This window comes from Haliotis rubra, unplaced genomic scaffold, assembly GCF_003918875.1.
Source record: "Haliotis rubra isolate DU_JTF1 unplaced genomic scaffold, ASM391887v1 Scf910, whole genome shotgun sequence".
Taxonomy (NCBI): Eukaryota; Metazoa; Mollusca; class Gastropoda; order Lepetellida; family Haliotidae; genus Haliotis; species Haliotis rubra.
The window spans coordinates 348,721-370,399 of NW_025767647.1; the positions used below are offsets into that span (position 1 = coordinate 348,721).

Below are 21,679 nucleotides of genomic sequence, written 5' to 3' on the forward strand. Positions count from 1 at the left end.
CAAAATCTGTTTACCTCTTCATCACTGCTTCTTGTAGATTTGGTACAAAATATGGTTGAAGAATTGTTAGCTTTAAGAAATATGTCGGTTGTTACAATGAAATTGCTATTGAAATATTAATTATCATCTGACTGTACATTAAGCTTGTGGTTTGTCATTTGATTATCTTGCATTATAATTTTGGTTTATTTACCTTTGTAAATTATATTGGAGCGGCATTAATCTAAGATAAGTTTGCCAATCCACTCGTTTCACGAATAAATATGTTTAAACCAAATATATTTCTTCTCTGTGTTTGACTTTGGCGCCTAATGTAATCTGTCCCTGTGAATAATCGGGAATGGTTATTATCTGACGCTGACGTTTTTTATTTACAAACAACAAGAGCCAGAGTAGCGGCCATTGTTACAGTTGACTTCCTGTCCTCAAGATATTTCCCAAGGCGTTGCTGAAGTAAATGAAGATCATTCATGATATCCCAACTCAGTTGAACAGCAAACCTACTGGACCCGTATACAGCGTCACAAAGGCAAGTCCCTATTTTCAAACTTATATGAACAGCAAACCTACTGGACCCGTATACAGCGTCACAAAGGTCAGCCCCTATTTTCAAACTTATATGAACAGCAAACCTACTGGACCCGTATACAGCGTCACAAAGGCAAGTCCCTATTTTCAAACTTATATGAACAGCAAACCTACTGGACCCGTATACAGCGTCACAACGGTCAGCCCTATTTTCAAACTTATATGAACAGCAAACCTACTGGACCCGTATACAGCGTCACAAAGGTCAGCCCCTATTTTCAAACTGATATGAACAGCAAACCTACTGGACCCGTATACAGCGTCACAAAGGCAAGTCCCTATTTTCAAACTTACATGAACAGCAAACCTACTGGACCCGTATACAGCGTCACAACGGTCAGCCCCTATTTTCAAACTTATATGAACAGCAAACCTACTGGACCCGTATACAGCGTCACAAAGGTCAGCCCCTATTTTCAAACTTATATGAACAGCAAACCTACTGGACCCGTATACAGCGTCACAAAGGCAAGTCCCTATTTTCAAACTTACATGAACAGCAAACCTACTGGACCCGTATACAGCGTCACAAAGGTCAGCCCTATTTTCAAACTTATATGAACAGCAAACCTACTGGACCCGTATACAGCGTCACAAAGGTCAGCCCTATTTTCAAACCGTATGGACCCGTATACAGCGTCACAACGGTCAGCCCTATTTTCAAACTTATATGAACAGCAAACCTACTGGACCCGTATACAGCGTCACAAAGGTCAGCCCCTATTTTCAAACTTATATGAACAGCAAACCTACTGGACCCGTATACAGCGTCACAAAGGTCAGTCCCTATTTTCAAACTTATATGAACAGCAAACCTACTGGACCCGTATACAGCGTCACAAAGGTCAGCCCCTATTTTCAAACTTATATGAACAGCAAACCTACTGGACCCGTATACAGCGTCACAAAGGTCAGCCCCTATTTTCAAACTTATATGAACAGCAAACCTACTGGACCCGTATACAGCGTCACAAAGGTCAGCCCCTATTTTCAAACTTATATGAACAGCAAACCTACTGGACCCGCATACAGCGTCACAAAGGTCAGCCCTATTTTCAAACATATATGATATACAGCATATATACATATAGAAGCTCCACCTGCTTACATTAGAGACTATACGGTTTACGGAAGACGTGCATGCGTTATAAAGACTTGAAGGATGATTAGATAACATACTCACATACACTCTACTCTCCACAGGTTGTTTACAGGTTCAATCTTCAACCAAATGAACCTACTGTAGCAATAACCCCCCTAGTAGTACAGGTTAGACTGGCTAGTCGTTCTGTGTGATAGTGTGTCATGGTATCCCCACGGTTAGAAGCATTGTATTTGTATCAAATTGTATTTTTCTCTCAATATTCAACAGAAGTAAATGCTGTAGAAAGTTTTTTTTTGTGCCACACGCACGATCTGCACATCATAAAGAACATTACTGCAGGAATATAATTCTAAAAGAATGCGAAAGTTGTGCGAATATAAATGTGGATATGTATTATTATACTGGCAGAAGAAACTTTTTTCTCATGAGTTCCATGCAAAAAGATTCAGATTTACACAAAACTATCCTAAATGACTCCACGACAAGTAAGTATGACTCAAACCTTCCTACACTCAAGTTTCCCTTTATGTCAAACACTATTCAAGCTACTCCAGCCTGCGGTAATCCATGTCTAAAATCATTCTACCCGTGAAGGTCCGGGTTAGAATATTGATCTTCAATAACCCATGCTTGTCGTAAGAGGCGACTAACGGGGTCGGGTGGTCAGGTTCGCTGACTTGGTTGACACATGTCATCGGTTCCCAAATGCGCAGATCGATGCTCATGCTGTTGATAACTGGATTGTATGGTCTAGACTCGATTACTTACAGACCACCGCCATATAGCTGAAACATTGCTGAGCGCGGCGTGAAACTAAACTCACCCACTCACTCTAAAATCATTCGGGAGTAGAGTCGCGCATGCAACGATCACTCTAGGTTGTTGATTTTAAAGCGCATCATACAACTCCTGCTTTATAATCATGGTTACAATCTTAGTAAAGCTCTAAACAAAATGTTAAAAGTACATTTCCTCAAATGACGCATCAGTAACAAAACAATGTCCTGTACAATTCTCTATTTACACTTGTTCACAATTTGTGAAACATTTTGTGTCTGTGGTATTAACCCCAGCATTGTTTTGTAGGAATTGCCGTTAAAGGGAGATAACTTCAAGTTTCCCCTTTCAAAGAGACATAAAAGCATCTTTAATTATCAGCATTCTGATTTCTGTAAATTATATTAGTCAAACATTTATGAACTGTACAATCTGACAAGAAAATATGTTTTTATGTGATAGTATCATGGCATTGCTAATATTTCTCTGTCAGCCCAGTGCAAGCTCAACATGCCATACATTTCAAAGGGTTTTTTTTCTTCTTTTGACATAGGAACAATACATTTTCAATTGTAGGATTCTGTTACTACCGTACCTACAGGGGGTGAGTGGATGTGTTGAACAGTATTCCCGTTACACCACGGCGTGTCAGGGGGGATGTTGGGAGGAAATCTCTAAATGATGCACGTCTCAGACGTTTGAAACCCATTGGAATATCTAGAAACCTCATCGTGGCGACTTAGGATTTAAACCCACAATCATAGCGATTTGTGCGCCTTACACAACTGTTTCCTGCATCTAACAAGAACGTAAGGGGAGATTCACAGTTCTGCTTTTATAAACTTTACTGTGCCAGTTCGTATCCAAACATGGCGGTAACCTAGTGGTTAAAGTTCGTCACGCCGGAGACCCGGGTTTGATTCCCCACATGGGTACAATGTGTGAAGACCATTTCTGGTGTCTCCCGCCCTGATATTGATGGAATATTGCCAAAACGACGAAAATCTAAACTGACTCACTCACTCATATCGAAACACGACAGCAGTGAATCAGGTCTTTCTGGCTAACCGTTGTTTCCATCACCAAATAAGAGAGCATCGTTTATTAGGTGATGCTGATCTACTTCCTCCAGCTGAATCAAAGAGTTGTCATCTAGAAGCAATGGGACGTCATCTTGGTCGCGGTGATGCTGAACAATGGCGTCGTTGATGCCACCTTCCGCCATGGGAGGGTTGTCATTGGGTACGTCGTCCATCTCTATTAACACTTCTGAACACGCCTCCCCTGGATCAGGTCCGTGCAAGGTTTCTTGGTCCTGGGATGGCTCAGTCAGAAGATCTGCATAGTTATCTTCATCCTCGGCGTCCAGTAACTGCAGAAAAACATTGGATGCTTTGACCAGAGAAGCTTAGACGTGAACAGTTGTACATGTGATTGACAAACTGCTGAACCATCAGGTAAGACAGATCAAAAGGCCCTATCAACCGCCCTCTTCGTATATCAAATCATTACATCCATATTGTATGTGCGTTTGAACTAAAATTCGAACGAAATGTTTTTTCACGTACAGAAATAAATTAAATATGACTTCCACTCGTAAACTGCAGAAATATTGCACTATGTAGGAGAGCTGGCGAAATTGAAAAAAAACACACCCAAGAAACAAATGCAGTGTGAGATAGGTTAGATTTAAATTACCTTATGATGTCAAACGACATGATCACACATAAGAAAATAGGTCAGGGTACTAATTAATACTGTACCTCAAAATTCAGAGATGTAAGATTATTCTGTGCCACCCATTAACACATTTTATTCACTATTGACATAAACTTTATGAGTATACATTTTGCAGAAGAAAGAGTGGAACAGCATTGGGAAGAACCAAGGACCAAGGGGTTGCCATTAAAATATTTTTCCAAACTGTAAACAATTATATGATAATGATAGGATATTCATATAGCGCACATATCCACGCAACTAGTACATGCTCAAGGCGCTTGAGTGTTACCTTGATCAACGGATGTCTTTTTTCTGGCATTCTTTTAACCAACTCAACTCACTGGGGAGTATTCAACTCATGCTGCCTGTTAGGTGCAGCGAGTTATCACACAGCCTCATCCTCACAAGGTATCCATTTGCAGCTGGGTGAACTGGGACACATAGTCACAGTATTTTGTCCAATGATATTGCACGTTACTATACCCGCAACTAGCTATCTGCACGTGTTCGTGTGTCCACCATCTGGTCACCTACCATCGGATGAGTGGGTTCTTTTAAGTGCACAGGGTTGTGTACTGAACACTAGGAGCCGAATTATGGAAAGAAGTTTAATTTAGACCAGGTTTAAGGCTAGTCTGGGTTTTGGTAAACCCAGACCCCGTGTCTAAAATAAACGGTATTATAGAAAGCAGGTCTGGCAAAACCCTTGGTTTCCGCTTTAAACCTAGACTGGGGTTTAATGTTTTTCCGCTTTAAAAACGATTTTTAAACCGTTTTTGCGCATAATCAGTGTCCTATTTCCGTTTTTGACTCAGCGTTTTATACGTTGCATGGCGGTACATGACGGCACATGACAGTAGCGTTTCAAACGTCAAGGTAAGGCAATATGGCATCTAGAATACAAAACTTTACTGAGGAACACAAGCTGTACATTCTCCAGTGTATTGAGGATAATATTTCAATCATTGAAGACAACACTGAAAGAGCCTGCAAGTAATGTTAGCCACAAGGTTTTTACACCTTTACATATTATGATGAGTATCATCAAGACTAACGAGGTAAAATGTTCTGAAGGTTTTGCTTGGTTAATTTTGCACGTGTTACCTGGAACCCGATTTTGCTTACCTTTTGATTTCCTGGTCGCATCGGTGTGATATCCTTCCCTTTCAAGTTTTTAGGGTTATGGACCAAACAGTACAATAACACAAGCATCACAAGGATTAAAGCTGGTATCATTTTGATGGCATATTGGTCTATGTTTTCATCGTAGCATACTCCTCGCACGAACGTCGATGCGCCGGGCGGACATTCTGTGACACAACTACCATTGTAGATAAAGTAACTGCCGCTGAACTTACATGTAAATTCCATGACACAATTGGAACCATTCAAGACCCAGTCTTTTGGGCACACTGAATGACATGTATAGCCTAGGCTGTGAAGATCAGGAATAGTAGTGTATGGTGCATCCGTTGGACAGGATGAAATACATATTCCATTGTAAATATATTTGTTCAAGCAGTAACTTTCACAGGTAAAGCCTTTAATAACCATCCCTCCTGGGCACGATGTCACGCATTTACCACCATGTTTATATGGAGCACCCCGTGGACACGACGGTAAACATGTCCCGTTATAAATGACATCTGGTGGACATGATTTAGGATGAATACAGTCATGACCTTTCGTTAAAGATCCCCCTGGGCACTTCGACAAGCATTTACCATCATGTTTATATGGAACACTCCGTGGACACGACGGTAAACATGTCCCGTTGTAAATGACGGCATTAGATTCAAAACGACAATTCGCAACAGTCACACATCGGTTCCCAGGAAACAAGGAACTGTTGGATGGGCATACGGAATAGCAGGTGTTGTCCATTGTATATGGAAAAGTTGGTGAACACGTATCAAGGCACTCGGTTTCTTGAATATATTTCCTTTGAACTTTGCAGTCAAATGCTGGTATGCAAAGCCTACTTGGCAAGCTGACAGTTTTGAGTGGGCACAATGAGTAACAGCGACTGGAGTAGATGTATTGACTTTGTAGAGGACATGCTGTTAAGCATGTGTTGTTATACACCTTGTTGAAACTGGTACACTGTGGTTCCCCAATGCATAGTCTCGATCCTGGTTCACTAATGACACTTCCTTCTGGACATGATTGATAACACCGGCGATGTGATACATATGGCGAAGTTTGTGGACACTTTGAAACACATGTTCCATTTGAAATATAGTTATTGCTTTCCAAACAGTCACTAATGTCAACACATTGCATATCACTGACGACTCTTGTGTTTGGGCACGTGCTCACACAGCTTCCCTCATTGTTAATTGGTGCTTCTAGTGGACACTTATCGACGCATGTCCCATTGAATATTACCATATAACGACCGGATGGAGATAAACAATCCCTCTCATTGATGCATGAACCATTAAGGAAGACTGTGTTTTCTGGACAGTTACTATGACAGTAGTGGTCAACTAGGAACGGTGCAGCAACCGGACAGTAAGCTATGCAAGCATTGTGATACAAACTCATGTTCCTTTGCCAACATTCTTCTGCAGAAACGCATTTATCTCCAAGAAGGAACTTTGCTGTCGGACACTCACTGAAACATGTACTGTGATCACTGTAAGGCGCTTCTTGAGGACAGGCCGCGACACAGGAGTTATTGAATATTACCCTTCTTAGTTTAACAGTGCAATATTCCTTAGTGAAACAGCTTGTCCCATTGCCTGATACAGCGACACTGGGAGGACAGGAACGATGACAAACACCTTGCAGAGTGTATTTGTGTTCTGGAGGGCATTGAGCTACACATGAAATTCCATTGACGAAACCGTTCTTCTTACAATCCTCCAGAAACAGGCATTCCGTTCCATTAACGACTGTATTAGATGGACATGTTCTGTAACAAGTCCCTTCCTTCTGGAAAGGCATGGAGGAAGGACACATTGCCAGACAAGTCCCGTTAAATAGTACCTGGTTATGCTTTGACTTGCAGTATGTTCCATTCAAACATTCCGTTCCAATTAAAATGGTATGTCTTGGACACTGCTTGTTGCATGTTTGTGTCCCTTGATGGTAATATGTCCCAATAGGACAGGAATGCACACATCTTCTACCATAAACCAGAAATCCTCTTCTCACACACTCCTTCACACCTATACAGTAGTCAAAATGGTTTCCTATTGACACTCGATTTGGACCACACCAGCGAGTGTCCGCCATTCCTACCAGAAAACCTAAAAGCAGGGTCCAAGATCCCAGAGTAAACATCGTCCTCGATCTTACCATGGACAAGAAGACCGTTATGTCGAACTTTGATATGCCGAATGTACGGTTCTCTCGAAGTGGAAGCTTAGTCCGCGTGTATTCCTTGTTTAGTCATCATTTGTTTTGTGTCGTACCTCGGATAACTCGAAGTGCTTTCGTACGTAAATTGCGATACAGTGGAGTTCACCACATGTTGATTGGTGCAGAGGCCTTGGTCTGAAATAATACAGACATGTTTCAGGTTGAGTGGTAATTTAAAGGTGTATGGTTTATTAGATATGTGTCACGCTTTACACGAACACACAGACAGACAGACAGACAAACAGACACAGAGCTCAGTTGTATAGAACAGTTAAACTCCGAGGTTCACCAATGATATTGGAAGAGACAGATGCGATGTGTGTGTGTGTGTGTGTGTGTGTGTGTGTGTTTGGTGTGGGGTAGGGGTGGTGTGAGGGTGGGGTGTGTAGGGGTGGTGGGGAGGGGTGGTGTGTGTGTGTGTGTGTGTGTGTGTGTGCGCGTGATATGTTTCGGTAGTGTCATCAAACATTGTGACATAGTTTGGTCTTGTTGTACAAGATGTTTTTCCACACACAAACAGGCCAAACCACACCAAGCAAGTTGCTGTAACATCATTAATTATGCTATGTTAAATATATCATGCCATGTCACCCCTTCAATTGTTTTAATGGGTTGTCATTGGGGTGACCTTCATTATTGGCATTTATTTCTGGAGTTGTAACGCATGAAAATTGATTAAAATTGAGTAATGTGGGGTTTTAAAATAAATATAAATACATGGTGTGTGTGTGTGTGTGTGTGTGTGTGTGTGTGTGTATGTGTGTGTGTGTGTGTGTGTGTCTGTCTGTATGTATATATAACACCATCACTGTATGTCGGCCTAACGTGTGAGGAAAGCCCGTGTAATACATATCGCAGACATTCACCGCCTTCGTTTAAAGCATAATCACGGACATGGTGCCGACAATCCTTTCCAAGAAACACAATCGGGATCAAATGGGATTCGAACCCACAATGATAGGTTTCTTTGCAGGCAGTCACCCTGAAGTATACAGCCGAGGTGATTCATCATTGTTAGAGAAACTTACGTCACTGCGTCCTTGAACTTTACTCGCCTGTAAGTGCGTTTCCCTGTTTGTTTGCGGGTGCCACTGACGACGGATATTGGCAAGCGGAAGACTGGGGTATGTGAAATATAGTTTTACTTTTCAGCAGTATACGGGACTAAACATCCAGTTAAGGGTGGTTCATTCAATTCGGCAAGTAAGTATTAAAGTGTTACAGTACATAAATGGATAAAAAAACCACAGAAACAGTTAAGATTGAGAGGTGTAATGCACATTCATAGGCTTCTACAACACCCAATATCTGATACGGTAAACAGCGATATTGATTATAGTCCCACAATGTAGTTCTCACGGACAGTAAATAATATCATGAACTGTAAGTATACAACACCAAAAATCAGTTACCTTTTACTAATCCGTAAACCACACACAAAACCTTTTCATTGTGGTGATCAGCTCTCGTCTCACTGCACAGGCCCTCAGTCCAACATTCGGGGATTCCCCTAACAGACACCCTACTTTTCAAGCTCTATTACGCGTCAGAAGTGAATATATCTATTCAAGCACAGGCAAACTGTACATGTAGCGCAAATAGGGTTGCGCAACAAAAAGAAAATGACCAGTCTTCCTATATGCGCGCTAAGCGAGCAGAGGTTGGCAACGTACTTCCCTTCCCTCGGTTCGAAAAATATTTTTAATATCAAAATAAAATAAATATATCGCCACCATCAAAGGTAGATACCCAATTCCTCACAGGGTTGTGCTCTCAGATTTTCAAGCTCATATTTAATAACAACAAGGAGAGTTCTATGGATATACACCTTCTTTAATATGATATGAGCGACGTTTCGGTGTAGCTACTAACACCGTTATCAAGCAAATGATGTACAATACTAGATGCAAGGTATATTTATATACATAGTAAAGTTGAACAGTAAGTGATGATGTTTACACAATTATTGAGGTAGATGTACAAGGTGGTGGATGTTTACACAAGAGGCCAATAGTTACACAAACATAGTAAGCTTTTGGGGATTAAGGGAGGAAGCCAGTGATATGACAGACAGGAGAATAATAGGATTAAGAGTGCTTGGTGATGAGTTGGTTGTAGGCAGTGGGGATGTAATATCCTTGGTCTCTGTTCATGGCCGGTTGGAGTCTCTTGATGTGAATGGCTTCTAGTAGCTTTCTGATCTTGTAGTGGGTGGGATTGCTGGTGAGTACATTGATGCTGTTCCATAGGATGTTGTGGTCTGGGTGAGCTTGGGTGTGGTCAGATATGGCGTATTTCGTACATGGGCGAAACCTCAAGACCCCTTCCTGTAAGAATCAAAGAACATCAAGCCTCTGTGAAGAAGAAAGGCTCTAAATCCGTCATCTCTGACCACACCCAAGCTCACCCAGACCACAACATCCTATCATTTGCTAGATGTATACCAAATAATTCGTAATATGTCAAAAAACAAGATCGAGATTTACGATATACCTAGCTTTCATAGTCATTTTCCAACAATTTGGCTTTGGTTTAAACGACACTGAATGATATCTAGAAACAAGAAATTGTCCGCAGAATCTAAAACTGTTTAGTGTATTTGTGTTGAATTTTATTCAACTTATACATGAGGGTTGAAAGTAAACAAGTAACAGTGCATAACCCATAACTGCATAATTGCATGGGGGTGGGGGTGGGGGTCATTGCAATTTTCATTCCGAGAAAATAACTTGAGACCCTCAGCCTTGTGATTCTATTGTATTACTCTGTGCAAGTGTCATTTAACCTCCTTGCATAGACACGTTTTGCTGGTAAAAAACATTTACTGATTCTTGCAGACGTTGTAGCAATGGCCACATCGAGTGATGGCGATACCCTGATCCAGCTGGAAGAAGAGGAGGAGGAGGACTTTGAGCTGACACAGCGTCGTATAGAGGCTGAGAGAGCTGCTAGGGAGGAAGAAGCGTTCAAAAGGAACACCCTCAACCTTGACATCCCCAAACTTCCAGACGGAAAAACACACCATCTTTTTATTTCCCACAGCACAGAAGACGAAGCATGGGCAGAGGAACTGGTCAACACCATGGAACGAGACTTCGGCTTGAAATGTCTTTGGCCAAAAAGAGATTTTAAACCAGGTCGGGACCTTGGATCGTTAATACAGGAAGGGATCGTGTGTTCCATGAAGGTCGTCTTCGTTATGACCCCAGAGGCAGTGGAGAGTGGGTGGTGTGAGTATGAACGCAATTTGGCTTTTGGAATATCTGTGGACAGCCCAGAGAACCTCATAATTCCTGTTAAACTGAAAGAGTGTGAGTTTCCTGGAATAATGCGAACCATGAACTATGTCGATGTAACAGCAGGGGAAGACCATGTCTTCAGAATCCGACGCTCTTTTGACGAAGACACATGTAAGTTTATCATTAAAACCTATAGATGGCATAATATAATACTTCTTCATTCAATTACTGGGTATTTAAAAGCATTTTATTTTGTCAAATTAGGGCCTCAATAACATCAGTTATGCCTATCTTTGATTATTCGGTCAAAAGTTGATTATTACATTTCAAGCAAACATCTTATTTATAATAACTATTTGTATAAGATTTATATTAATGCAATTATTATTTGGGTATAGGAATTAACTGCTCTAGATCCCATTTGCGAAACGTGTTGGGCAGCGTTTCATCTTTCAAGATGAAAATAAAAAGCATATGCTCATCGCGCCAGGACTGTGACCGAATTGCTCCAATAGATATACGTTCACGTCAGTCCTGACCACTTTCCCTATACATATTTGGGAAATCAAATTGGAACAACGTGCCATCCAGACGTACCTATACATGTGTGGTGTGAAAAAATCATCAAAGAAATGTTACTAATTAACAATTAAATTTACCTAGGTTTACAAGCGATTACAAAATGCTGCAACGTAATTTCACTGGCAGTACAGAACAGAGTGGCAATACAAATTTAATGCCAGTTATGAAAATAATCACTTAGCCGCATCAGTGGCCAAGTTCCCATAATAGACCTTGGCTAGGTATCCAGGATGAAAGGTCAACTGCTGGTCATGATGTAATGTGTGATAACCGAGGCAATAATCCACCCCTTCTAGAACATACTGTAAGATAGGGGTGGGGCTATGTTCATAATTATTATGTTCTACTGGTCTTGATGTAATGTGTGATAACCGAGGCAATAGTGCACCCTTCTGGAACATAGTGTAAGATAGGGGTTGGGCTAGTTCATGAATATGTTCTACTGGTCTTGATGTAAAGTGTGATAACCGAGGCAATAGTGCACCCTTCTGGAACATACTGTAAGATAGGGATGGGGCTATGTTCATAAGTATTATGTTCTACTGGTCTTGATGTAATGTGTGATAACCGAGGCAATAATCCACCCTCTGGAACATACTGTAAGACAGGGGTGGGGCTATGTCAATATGTTCTACTGGTCTTGATGTAATGTGTGATAACCGAGGCAATAATCCACCCCTTCTAGAACATACTGTAAGATAGGGGTTGGGCTATGTTCATAATTATTATGTTTTACTGGTCTTGATGTAATGTGTGATAACCGAGGCAATAATCCATCCTTCTGGAACATACTGTAAGACAGGGGTTGGGCTACGTCAATATGTTCTACTGGTCTTGATGTAAAGTGTGATAACCGAGGCAATAATCCACCCCTTCTAGAACATACTTTAAGATAGGGATGGGGCTATGTTCATAATTATTATGTTCTACTGGTCTTGATGTAATGTGTGATAACCGAGGCAATAGTGCATCCTTCTGGAACATACTGTAAGACAGGGTTGGGGCTATGTTCATATGTCATAAGGTGTACAGATTTTAAAGTCTGAAGATATTCTCAGCAGCATATACGAAGAGGTAAGAAAACTAACTGCTGTTTCTGTCATGTTGAGGCACTTTATTGTTCTGTCGGTTGCTGTTATGAACATATATGATGTTTATGAGAGATTTTATCTTCACTGCCTATTTTGCGGATGTCAGGCTAATCATCATAGATGCTACTGTAAGTGTCACACCATGTCAATATTTTCAGGTGATATGAAGTTCCTCGTGCCAGAAGTGAAAAATCGAGAAAAGAGAGCAGGTATTAACACATTCGGTAAAAAATGAAACATAATTTGCATGAGTGAGTGAGTGAGTGAGTGAGTGAGTGAGTTTAGTTTTACGCCGCTTTTAGAAATATTCCAACAATATCACCAGAAATGGGGGGACACCAGAAATGGGCATCACACATTGTACCCATGTGGGGAATCGAACCCGGGTCTTCAGTGTGACAAGCGAACGCTTTAACCGCTAGCTAGGCTACCCCATTGCCCCTGATTTGTATGATGACCTTTAAAAATCCCATGCCATTTCTGTAAAAATGAAATACATACAACCATTTTACCGAATCCACTTGAACCATTCGACATGTACGTAAAGTTGAAATATGTGCATGTGAATAATGTAATCACTGAAAGTACATGCAAATGTATGAGAGTGTATTATAGAACATCCAAGCCTTTCACTGTATTACTTACCCGTGAAAGTCCGGGTTAGAATATTGGCCTTCAGTAACCCATGCTTGTCGTAAGAGGCGACTAACGGGTGGTCAGGCTCGCTGACTTGGTTGACATATGTCATCGATTCCCAATTGCGCAGATCGCTCATGCTGTTGATCACTGGATTGTCTGATCCAGACTTTATTATTTACAGACAGCCGCCATATAGTTGGAATATTGCTGAGTGCGGTAAAACTAAACTCACTCACTCACTACACCGTATTACTGAGTTCTATGGCAAACATCAAACAATGATATTGTTTCATCACCTGATCCTTTTATCATATTAAACAATATAAACCCAATTACGCCGGTGCTTGCTTCCCAATTGGAGCGCCTTCAGCTTCAATTGTTAATCAAAGTTAAATATAATTCAAATGATATCATCAAAGTTCTATTTACTCATGTTGAGAACATTCTTAAAGATATTTCTTAATCAATGGTATTGTTATATTTGGAAACTATCTACATTAAGAACAACTGAATGGACGAATGGTTCAGATCCGTGGTGAACAAGTTTTCAAATCATGCATGGGGCCGGCGTGGTGGTTTTCAAGTCTTGACCAGCATCAGCGCTACCAGTTACGGCAGCTTGGAAGCAAGGTGATGCAACCATTAGCAGATCCGGCAATGTATTAATGTGTTGTAATTTACCCGTGGAGTTTGGCTGTAAACAGCACCAAGGACTGGTTTCAACGAAACACAGTGAATAAGAAGAACATACACGAATGCCTGGTGTCACTATTGTTGATCTTCAGTGATCTACTCATGTCATTTTCACCACTTTTGTTTTCCTAATTAAATTCCTAGATCGAGATTGTTTTATATTTCTTTTGATTATTTTGCCAACACTAAAGACAATATAAATCTCAAATGATTGACATTTTTACATTTTCCTACATTTTTACAATGAAGTTGGTATGGCAAGAAATTTGAAATGGTAACATGATTTTGAGTACATATAACTATAAACAGGAGCAATAATTGATGAATCCTATCTGAATGGGTCTACGTGATTCATATAACTATAAACAGGGGCAATAATTGATGAACCCTATCTGAATGGGTCTACATGATTCATATAACTATAAACAGGGGCAATAATTGATGAATCCTATCTGAATGGGTCTACGTGATTCATATAACTATAAACAGGGGGCAATAATAGATGAATCCTATCTGAATGGGTCTACGTGATTCATATAACTATAAACAGGGGCAATAATAGATGAATCCTAACTGAATGGGTCTACATGATTCATATAACTATAAACAGGGGCAATAATAGATGAATCCTATCTGAATGGGTCTACGTGATTCATATAACTATAAACAGGGGCAATAATAGATGAATCCTATCTGAATGGGTCTACGTGAATCATATAACTATAAAGAGGGGCAATAATAGATGAATCCTATCTGAATGGGTCTACGTGAAACATATAACTATAAACAGGGGCAATAATTGATGAATCCTATCTGAATGGGTCTACGTGATTCATATAACTATAAACAGGGGCAATAATTGATGAATCCTATCTGAATGGGTCTACGTGAATCATATAACTATAAACAGGGGCAATAATAGATGAATCCTATCTGAATGGGTCTACGTGATTCATATAACTATAAACAGGAGCAATAATTGATGAATCCTATCTGAATGGGTCTACGTGATTCATATAACTATAAACAGGGCAATAATTGATGAATCCTATCTGAATGGGTCTACGTGATTCATATAACTATAAACAGAGGGGCAATAATTGATGAATCCTATCTGAATGGGTCTACGTGATTCATATAACTATAAACAGGGCAATAATTGATGAATCCTATCTGAATGGGTCTACATGATTCATATAACTATAAACAGGAGCAATAATAGATGAATCCTATCTGAATGGGTCTACGTGATTCATATAACTATAAACAGGAGCAATAATAGATGAATCCTATCTGAATGGGTCTACGTGATTCATATAACTATAAACAGGAGCAATAATAGATGAATCCTATCTGAATGGGTCTACGTGATTCATATAACTATAAACAGGAGCAATAATAGATGAATCCAATCTGAATGGGTCTACATGATACATATAACTATAAACAGAAGCAATAATAGATGAATCCTATCTGAATAGGTCTACATGATTGATATAACTATAAACAGGGGCAATAATTGATGAATCCTATCTGAATGGGTCTACGTGATTCATATAACTATAAACAGGGGCAATAATTGATGAATCCTATCTGAATGGGTCTACGTGATTCATATAACTATAAACAGGAGCAATAATTGATGAATCCTATCTGAATGGGTCTACGTGATTCATATAACTATAAACAGGAGCAATAATTGATGAATCCTAACTGAATGGGTCTACGTGATTCATATAACTATAAACAGGAGCAATAATTGATGAATCCTATCTGAATGGGTCTACGTGATTCATATAACTATAAACAGGAGCAATAATTGATGAATCCTATCTGAATGGGTCTACGTGATTCATATAACTATAAACAGGAGCAATAATTGATGAACCCTATCTGAATGGGTCTACGTGATTCATATAACTATAAACAGGAGCAATAATTGATGAATCCTATCTGAATGGGTCTACGTGATTCATATAACTATAAACAGGAGCAATAATTGATGAATCCTATCTGAATGGGTCTACGTGATTCATATAACTATAAACAGGAGCAATAATTGATGAATCCTATCTGAATGGGTCTACGTGATTCATATAACTATAAACAGGAGCAATAATTGATGAATCCTATCTGAATGGGTCTACGTGATTCATATAACTATAAACAGGAGCAATAATTGATGAATCCTATCTGAATGGGTCTACGTGATTCATATAACTATAAACAGGGGCAATAATTGATGAATCCTATCTGAATGGGTCTACATTGATTCATATAACTATAAACAGGGGCAATAATTGATGAATCCTATCTGAATGGGTCTACATGATTCATATAACTATAAACAGGAGCAATAATAGATGAATCCTATCTGAATGGGTCTACGTGATTCATATAACTATAAACAGGAGCAATAATTGATGAATCCTAACTGAATGGGTCTACGTGATTCATATAACTATAAACAGGGGCAATAATAGATGAATCCTAACTGAATGGGTCTACGTGATTCATATAACTATAAACAGGGGCAATAATTGATGAATCCTATCTGAATGGGTCTACATGATTCATATAACTATAAACAGGAGCAATAATTGATGAATCCTAACTGAATGGGTCTACGTGATTCATATAACTATAAACAGGGGCAATAATAGATGAATCCTATCTGAATGGGTGTACGTGATTCATATAACTATAAACAGGGGCAATAATAGATGAATCCTATCTGAATGGGTCTACGTGATTCATATAACTATAAACAGGAGCAATAATTGATGAATCCTATCTGAATGGGTCTACGTGATTCATATAACTATAAACAGGAGCAATAATTGATGAATCCTATCTGAATGGGTCTACGTGATTCATATAACTATAAACAGGGGCAATAATAGATGAATCCTATATGAATGGGTCTACATGATTCATATAACTATAAACAGGAGCAATAATTGATGAATCCTATCTGAATGGGTCTACGTGATTCATATAACTATAAACAGGGGCAATAATAGATGAATCCTATCTGAATGGGTCTACGTGATTCATATAACTATAAACAGGGGGCAATAATAGATGAATCCTATCTGAATGGGTCTACGTGATTCATATAACTATAAACAGGGGCAATAATTGATGAATCCTATCTGAATGGGTCTACGTGATTCATATAACTATAAACAGGAGCAATAATAGATGAATCCTATCTGAATGGGTCTACGTGATTCATATAACTATAAACAGGGGCAATAATTGATGAATCCTATCTGAATGGGTCTACGTGATTCATATAACTATAAACAGGAGCAATAATTGATGAATCCTATCTGAATGGGTCTACGTGATTCATATAATATAACAATATAAACAACTGGAGCACTATAAAGAGCAATAATAGATGAATCCTATCTGAATGGGTCTACATGATTCATATAACTATAAACAGGGCAATAATAGATGAATCCTATCTGAATGGGTCTACATGATTCATATAACTATAAACAGGAGCAATAATTGATGAATCCTATCTGAATGGGTCTACGTGATTCATATAACTATAAACAGGAGCAATAATTGATGAATCCTATCTGAATGGGTCTACATGATTCATATAACTATAAACAGGGGCAATAATTGATGAATCCTATCTGAATGGGTCTATGATTCATATAACTATAAACAGGAGCAATAATAGATGAATCCTATCTGAATGGGTCTACGTGATTCATATAACTATAAACAGGAGCAATAATAGATGAATCCTATCTGAATGGGTCTACGTGATTCATATAACTATAAACAGGGGCAATAATTGATGAATCCTATCTGAATGGGTCTACATGATTCATATAACTATAAACAGGGGCAATAATTGATGAATCCTATCTGAATGGGTCTACGTGATTCATATAACTATAAACAGGGGCAATAATTGATGAATCCTATCTGAATGGGTCTACGTGATTCATATAACTATAAACAGGAGCAATAATTGATGAATCCTATCTGAATGGGTCTACGTGATTCATATAACTATAAACAGGAGCAATAATAGATGAATCCTATCTGAATGGGTCTACATGATTCATATAACTATAAACAGGAGCAATAATTGATGAATCCTATCTGAATGGGTCTACATGATTCATATAACTATAAACAGGAGCAATAATTGATGAATCCTATCTGAATGGGTCTACATGATTCATATAACTATAAACAGGAGCAATAATAGATGAATCCTATCTGAATGGGTCTACATGATTCATATAACTATAAACAGGAGCAATAATAGATGAATCCTATCTGAATGGGTCTACATGATTCATATAACTATAAACAGGAGCAATAATAGATGAATCCTATCTGAATGGGTCTACATGATTCATATAACTATAAACAGGGGCAATAATAGATGAATCCTATCTGAATGGGTCTACGTGATTCATATAACTATAAACAGGAGCAATAATAGATGAATCCTATCTGAATGGGTCTACGTGATTCATATAACTATAAACAGGAGCAATAATAGATGAATCCTATCTGAATGGGTCTACATGATTCATATAACTATAAACAGGAGCAATAATAGATGAATCCTATCTGAATGGGTCTACATGATTCATATAACTATAAACAGGAGCAATAATTGATGAATCCTATCTGAATGGGTCTACGTGATTCATATAACTATAAACAGGAGCAATAATAGATGAATCCTAACTGAATGGGTCTACGTGATTCATATAACTATAAACAGGAGCAATAATAGATGAATCCTATTTGAATGGGTCTACATGATCATTAAGTGTGCATAGAGCATCGTTGCATCTTTATCTCTTGAAGGTTAGGTAATGTAATATTGTCACTTCTTGGTTGTATGCATTTCAACTGATCTTGAGGCAGACGGATAATATAACCCTTGCAATGGCTTCCTTACTAAACTTTCAAGCATAAATCCAAAATTACATGAAATCTCATCCTTGGTGCTCCATTCGCAGCAGTGACTGGTTTTAATATATATTCAACCTTCTGTTTCAGTTTGCTGAAAGAACTTATTATGAAGCACGGGATGTGATCAACAAGTCCTTCCGCATGAAATACTTTTCCATCTTCAGTTCCTGTTGGCGATGCTGCAGTTGGTGCTTCATCGGCTTGGTTTTGTGGTTTCTACTTGTAGCATTCATTGTGGCCTTGATACATACGAAACAAAACCATCTGTTTGATGCAACGTTTATGTGGTTTGGAATATTTCCGGGACTGCTAGCTGTGCAAATAACTGTGTTTTTTCACTACCCGAAGATTGGTGAGTGTATGTTGTATCACGCATGTGGACCTCTACTGTTCAGCTGCCAACCATTATATTTGATGTATCTGCATAGTGAATGAATAAGTTCTGTACAGCGATTCAGTAACCTTTTCACTAATATGTCTATCGACTTTCGTTTTCTATTAATCCTGCCTTAATGATCTGCCCAACTATACTGTTTCAGTGATTGTGAATTCATGAATAATAGCCGTTACATATACATATGAAAAGTTTGACCAATGAAATTGGGTAACGCTACATTGCATGCGAATGGCGCAATGTAATATGTGTAAGTATTCATGTCATGGTTATAGCATATACGTCCACGTCAACGTATATCAGACTCGGCCATGTTGGGGTACTCGTAACACCACTGTCTAACTATACATAGCCATTGTTGGACAACAGGAAGGTACCACCCTTTTGTAGCGGATTATGAATCGTTGCCTGCTCACTCAGACACATGTGACTCTGTGGAGCTCATTTCCAATAAGGCACTTTGACCAGCTTCCCTTACACAGTCGTTCTGATGATTCTGACTTTATGCCAGTTGTCGCCCTTGGTAGACCGGGCGTGTGTCATAAAAGTTATTTTTCTGTCGTGATTGTAATCTGTTAATTACTGACTGAAACGTTGAGAGCTCTTGCTACAATGTTCTGTCATGTTCCAGCATCCATTTCAATTACTTGTAGCCGTTCCTGACGTGACAGACGCCTCATGTAAAAAAACCCGATTACCTGAGTTAAAACAATATCAGAGAAACTTCTGGATTTTATCACTAGGATGTCCAGCATTCACAGCAAATGCCCATTTTCCATATCCAAGTCCATATAAGGTCATACAACTTTGTTGTCAAATATTGTCAAATAGAATATCCCTTACTTTTTGTATAGTATATTTGAAATATTTGCTTGTGACACAATTGAACACAATTGACCAGTTTGTACATCATTTCAAAAAATCTGTGACTGTGGTGAGCTGTATCAATGACTGTGATGAGCTGTATCAATGACTGTGATGATCTGTATCAATGACTGTGATGAGCTGTATCAGTGACTGAGGTGAGCTGTATCAATGACTGTGATGAGCTGTATCAATGACTGTGATGAGCTGTATCAATGACTGTGATGAGCTGTATCAATGACTGTGATGAGCTGTATCAATGACTGTGATGAGCTGTATCAATGACTGTGATGAGCTGTATCAGTGACTGAGTGAGCTGTATCAATGACTGTGATGAGCTGTATCAATGACTGTGGTGAGCTGTATCAATGACTGTGATGAGCTGTATCAATGACTGTGGTGAGCTGTATCAATGACTGTGATGAGCTGTATCAATGACTGTGGTGAGCTGTATCAATGACTGAGGTGAGCTGTATCAATGACTGTGATGAGCTGTATCAATGACTGTGGTGAGCTGTATCATGATGACTGCTGTATGAGCTGTATCAATGACTGTGGTGAGCTGTATCAATGACTGTGGTGAGCTGTATCAATGACTGTGGTGAGCTGTATCAATGACTGAGGTGAGCTGTATCAATGACTGTGGTGAGCTGTATCAATGACTGTGGTGAGCTGTATCAATGACTGTGAGTGAGCTGTATCAATGACTGTGGTGAGCTGTATCAATGACTGTGGTGAGCTGTATCAATGACTGAGGTGAGCTGTATCAATGACTGTGGTGAGCTGTATCAATGACTGTGGTGAGCTGTATCAATGACTGAGCTGTATCAGTGACTGTGGTGAGCTGTATCAATGACTGTGATGAGCTGTATCAGTGACTGTGGTGAGCTGTATCAATGACTGTGATGAGCTGTATCAATGACTGTGATGAGCTGTATCAATGACTGTGGTGAGCTGTATCAATGACTGTGATGAGCTGTATCAATGTATGATGAGGTGTATCTGTATCACTGTGATGAGCTGTATATCAATGACTGTGATGAGCTGTATCAATGACTGAGGTGAGCTGTATCAATGACTGTGGTGAGCTGTATCAATGACTGTGGTGAGCTGTATCAATGACTGTGGTGAGCTGTATCAATGAGGTGAGCTGTATCAATGACTGTGGTGAGCTGTATCAATGACTGTGATGAGCTGTATCAATGACTGTGATGAGCTGTATCAATGACTGTGGTGAGCTGTATCAATGACTGTTGTGACTGTATCAACTGACTGAACCTGATTGTATCAATGACTGTGATGAGCTGTATCAATGACTGTGAGGTGAGCTGTATCAATGACTGTGGTGAGCTGTGGTGAGCTGTATCAATGACTGTGATGAGCTGTATCAATGACTGTGATGAGCTGTATCAATGACTGTGGTGAGCTGTATCAATGACTGTGGTGAGCTGTATCAATGACTGAGGTGAGCTGTATCAATGACTGTGATGAGCTGTATCAATGACTGTGATGAGCTGTATCAATGACTGTGATGAGCTGTATCAATGACTGTGATGAGCTGTATCAATGACTGTGATGAGCTGTATCAATGACTGTGGTGAGCTGTATCAATGACTGTGGTGAGTTGTATCAATGACTGCGATGAGCTGTAAAA

General features: G+C 39.3%; 2 protein-coding genes across 3 annotated transcripts; one reads left to right on the top strand and one right to left on the bottom strand.

The window, feature by feature from the left end:
- Positions 1-3,300: 3,300 nt before the first annotated feature.
- Positions 3,301-9,135, bottom strand: LOC124264163 (proprotein convertase subtilisin/kexin type 5-like). Its single transcript, XM_046698903.1, has 3 exons — positions 8,971-9,135; positions 5,318-7,693; positions 3,301-3,842 (listed from the first exon to the last, which is right to left on the bottom strand). Exons 2-3 carry the CDS (start codon positions 7,496-7,498, stop codon positions 3,534-3,536), a joined length of 2,490 nt encoding a protein of 829 aa, XP_046554859.1. The 5' UTR covers positions 7,499-7,693; positions 8,971-9,135; the 3' UTR covers positions 3,301-3,533.
- Positions 9,136-10,608: 1,473 nt separating this feature from the next.
- Positions 10,609-20,082, top strand: LOC124264165. 2 transcript variants are annotated; one of them, XM_046698904.1, is made up of 4 exons: positions 10,609-10,968; positions 12,629-12,679; positions 13,612-13,739; positions 18,855-20,082. In XM_046698904.1, exons 1-4 carry the CDS (start codon positions 10,641-10,643, stop codon positions 19,200-19,202), a joined length of 855 nt encoding a protein of 284 aa, XP_046554860.1. In that variant the 5' UTR covers positions 10,609-10,640; the 3' UTR covers positions 19,203-20,082. The 2 variants fall into 2 exon arrangements, with proteins under 2 accessions (XP_046554860.1, XP_046554861.1); XM_046698905.1 differs by having other exon boundaries at positions 10,609-10,788.
- Positions 20,083-21,679: the final 1,597 nt, after the last annotated feature.

Excerpts from the sequence above, each read along its gene's own strand:
- LOC124264165 (XM_046698904.1), top strand. The coding sequence starts at position 10,641 with ATGGAACGAGACTTCGGCTTGAAATGTCTTTGGCCAAAAAGAGATTTT. Across the intron at positions 10,969-12,628 it reads CTCTTTTGACGAAGACACAT|GTGATATGAAGTTCCTCGTG; the intron begins GTAAGTTTATCA and ends CAATATTTTCAG. Across the intron at positions 12,680-13,611 it reads AAATCGAGAAAAGAGAGCAG|AACAACTGAATGGACGAATG; the intron begins GTATTAACACAT and ends ATCTACATTAAG.
- LOC124264163 (XM_046698903.1), bottom strand. The coding sequence starts at position 7,498 with ATGGTAAGATCGAGGACGATGTTTACTCTGGGATCTTGGACCCTGCTT. Across the intron at positions 3,843-5,317 it reads TGCGACCAGGAAATCAAAAG|TTACTGGACGCCGAGGATGA; the intron begins GTAAGCAAAATC and ends GTTTTTCTGCAG.